General features: G+C 47.9%; 1 protein-coding gene across 1 annotated transcript in view; it reads left to right on the forward strand.

Annotated features, from left to right (window-relative positions):
* ZC3H15 (zinc finger CCCH-type containing 15) overlaps positions 1-2,655 on the forward strand; it is an 18,767-nt gene extending 16,112 nt beyond the window's left edge. The window contains exons 9-10 of the mRNA XM_015424766.1: positions 8-33; positions 2,386-2,655. Of these exons, the coding sequence (XP_015280252.1) occupies positions 8-33; positions 2,386-2,579 (220 nt within the window). The 3' untranslated portion in view covers positions 2,580-2,655. The remainder of the gene's footprint in view (positions 1-7; positions 34-2,385) is intronic.
* Positions 2,656-2,909: the final 254 nt, after the last annotated feature.

Here is a 2,909-nt window from a genome sequence, read left to right on the forward strand (position 1 = left end):
GGTTCAGCACGTATACTCCAGCCGAAAAGGATGGTAAGGTCTGAGGGTTGGGGTGGGCTATTTCTGGCTGTTCAATGAAGCAAGGACTAGTCTTTAGTGGCACATGTGAAGGGGCCTGCAGGGTCTTGCAGGAAAGGGGAAGTCCTATCCGTTGCCTTCCGCAGCCCCTTCAGTTGCTTCTGCTTCCTCCATTTCCAGCCTCTGCTTTTTTGCTTTCCCCTCCTTACTTCCCTTCCCCCCCCTCCCTCTTACCTACGTGGTGCTGATCACTTTGGGTTCAACGGCAACCTCAGAGAGCCAGTTTGGTATAGTGGTTAAGTGCGTGGAATCTAATCTGGGAGAGCCGGGTTTGATTCCCCACTCCTCCTCTCGCGCCTGGCTGGATGACCTTGGGCAAGCCGTAGTTCTGATAAGAGCTGTTCTTGAAAAAGAGCTGTTTCTGTCAGAGCTCTCTCAACCCCACCTACCTCACAGGGTGTCTGTTGTGGGGAGGGGAAGGGAAAGGAGTTTGTAAGCCGCTCCGAGACACCTTTGGGTAGTGAAGGGCAGGGTATAAATCCAATCTCTTCCTCTTCTTCTCTTCTCTTCTACTGCCCAAACCCCCACCCCAGACGTCTGTGCATGGGAAGGCATCGCTCAGTACTTGGGGGGAGGGTATTCCCCCACACACCAAAAAAAATTATATTTTAAAGCTAAATTTTTCTGCAAACCCGAGGGGGGGGGGTTTCGTTCTTTAGGTTTAATAGAACCTTGAATTGTCGCCGTGGCTGGCCTCATGGATTTTTTTTGATCCACACACGGGCCATCCCTTAGCTAATGGGTATTTATCAGCATCGTTTGTCTTATTATTTGCACCTACCAGAGCACAGCAGCGCTTGCAAAACGCTGCCATTGTATTAAAGCAAAAAAGCTTAGGTTGATTGCTTGGCAGCGCTTCTATGAATAGCTGTGCATGCAGAAGATGCGGCAACGTTTGGGCATGCGTAACTGAGCAGCATAGCATCCATTATGAGCCATCCAGAACCGTATAAATTATTGAGTTATTCCACTGACTCCCGTGATAACGTGGATGATATGAAGTATAAAAAGTAAATTTTACGGCTTAGATCCAGCGTTGCAGAAACATTAATGATCTCAGTGAGGTTCTGCTTGTATGAGGTCTTGTACAACACCCAGCCCTTTCTGCCCTGTATGTATCTTAGTGTCCACAAATTGGTTGCTCAAGTCCTTGCTTAAATGAATGTACAGTAAGTTGGACTTTATATAAATGGCTACCGCGGTCTTTTCCTCACGTTTCCGCTCGCACACGAGCTCTAGCAGAAGCGGACGTTTTTCACTGGATCAGCCCTTTGTGTGCAATTTGGGGCTAGGCGATGTGGGAGTCTCACCAGGCTTTTTCTTTTCTCTTGCCCTGCTTCCATTATCTTCCATTCATACTGAAATCTGAATGACGGTGAAAGGGAGAACAAAAGCCCTGCTACATTGGCCGGATTTCCCTGCAGGGCTATATGTCGTATCTCTCTGCAATAGCTTGGTGATCCTCCTGTGAAACCGCTGCTTGAAAATAAAGCAGCCGCGTCATTAAGGGTAGTGGCTCGGGGAGCTGGTCTCAAAGGCTGTGGGGCTTGCTTTGTGCAAACAGCATGCTCGGGTTGAGCTGCACATCTCCCATTTCTGTTACTTCCAAATTGGGCTGCTTAGGGTCACAGTAACAGTCATCGTTGTTTGGTGTCTTGAGTTATCAGTTCTGAAAGTACATGTTTTTCTGAGCACATCAGTTTTGCCGCTTAGAGCTGCACGGTCCATATTCTCAAGTATAGTTAATGTCAATACAGTTGCTTTAGTAAATAACAAGTGGGGGGCCCACAAGGGACTCACTTCTTGTGGGCATCTCAGTTGCCACTCCTCCTTGTTCTCTTTGCCCCTCCCCCTAGCAGTGCCTGCAGCCTCTCCCCTGTTCCTTCTCCCCCCCCCCCCCCCCTTTCTATTCTGGTCTTCCCATTTTTCTTTCCCCCTTCTCCATCTTCATCTTTTTGTTTTTACCTTTTTATCCCCCTGCCAACTTTACCACCCTATCTTCCATCTCTTCTTAGTCCCCCCACCACCACCACCCTCACTGACAACTCCTGTGTCTTGGAACCTTGGCGGTGTTGGTGGGTGGTTCTGTAGCATCTCCCGAAATGGCCACCAAGCTCTCACCATGCAGACATTGCTTCTACAATCGTAGGGTCTTTAACACGCGCGCACAATGTTTTGGGGTTTCTTACATTTCACATTTCCCTGCAAACCTTGTAGCATCCTCCAGGTTTGCAGAGAAATATTCCCTATCTGAACCGGGCCCTGTTCTTCAGAATGGAAGATGGAAAAGATTGTTTTCACTTTCAGATAACAAGCTGAGCGAAGCATCAGGAGGTGGACTGGAGAACGGAGAAGAGAGCGACTCAGAAGATGCTAGCGACATGGAAGAGGCTCAGGAAAACGGAATAATCGATGCCGTTCCAGTTGATGAAAACCTTTTTACTGGCGAGGACTTAGAGGAACTAGAAGAAGAACTAAACACACTTGATTTAGAAGAATGAATAACAAGACTCAAATGCGAATTTAAATCTGCTTGATGAAGTGAATACTGGCTCCACCTTGTTTATCTGCCGTTTCTTAAATGGAGTTTCTGGTCTTCCCATTTTTCTTTCCCCCTTCTCCATCTTCATCTTTTTGTTTTTACCTTTTTATCCCCCTGCCAACTTTACCACCCTATCTTCCATCTCTTCTTAGTCCCCCCACCACCACCACCCTCACTGACAACTCCTGTGTCTTGGAACCTTGGCGGTGTTGGTGGGTGGTTCTGTAGCATCTCCCGAAATGGCCACCAAGCTCTCACCATGCAGACATTGCTTCTACAATTGTAGGGT

Source organism: Gekko japonicus, unplaced genomic scaffold, assembly GCF_001447785.1.
Source record: "Gekko japonicus isolate JY-2015 unplaced genomic scaffold, Gekko_japonicus_V1.1 scaffold847, whole genome shotgun sequence".
Classification (NCBI taxonomy): domain Eukaryota; kingdom Metazoa; phylum Chordata; class Lepidosauria; order Squamata; family Gekkonidae; genus Gekko; species Gekko japonicus.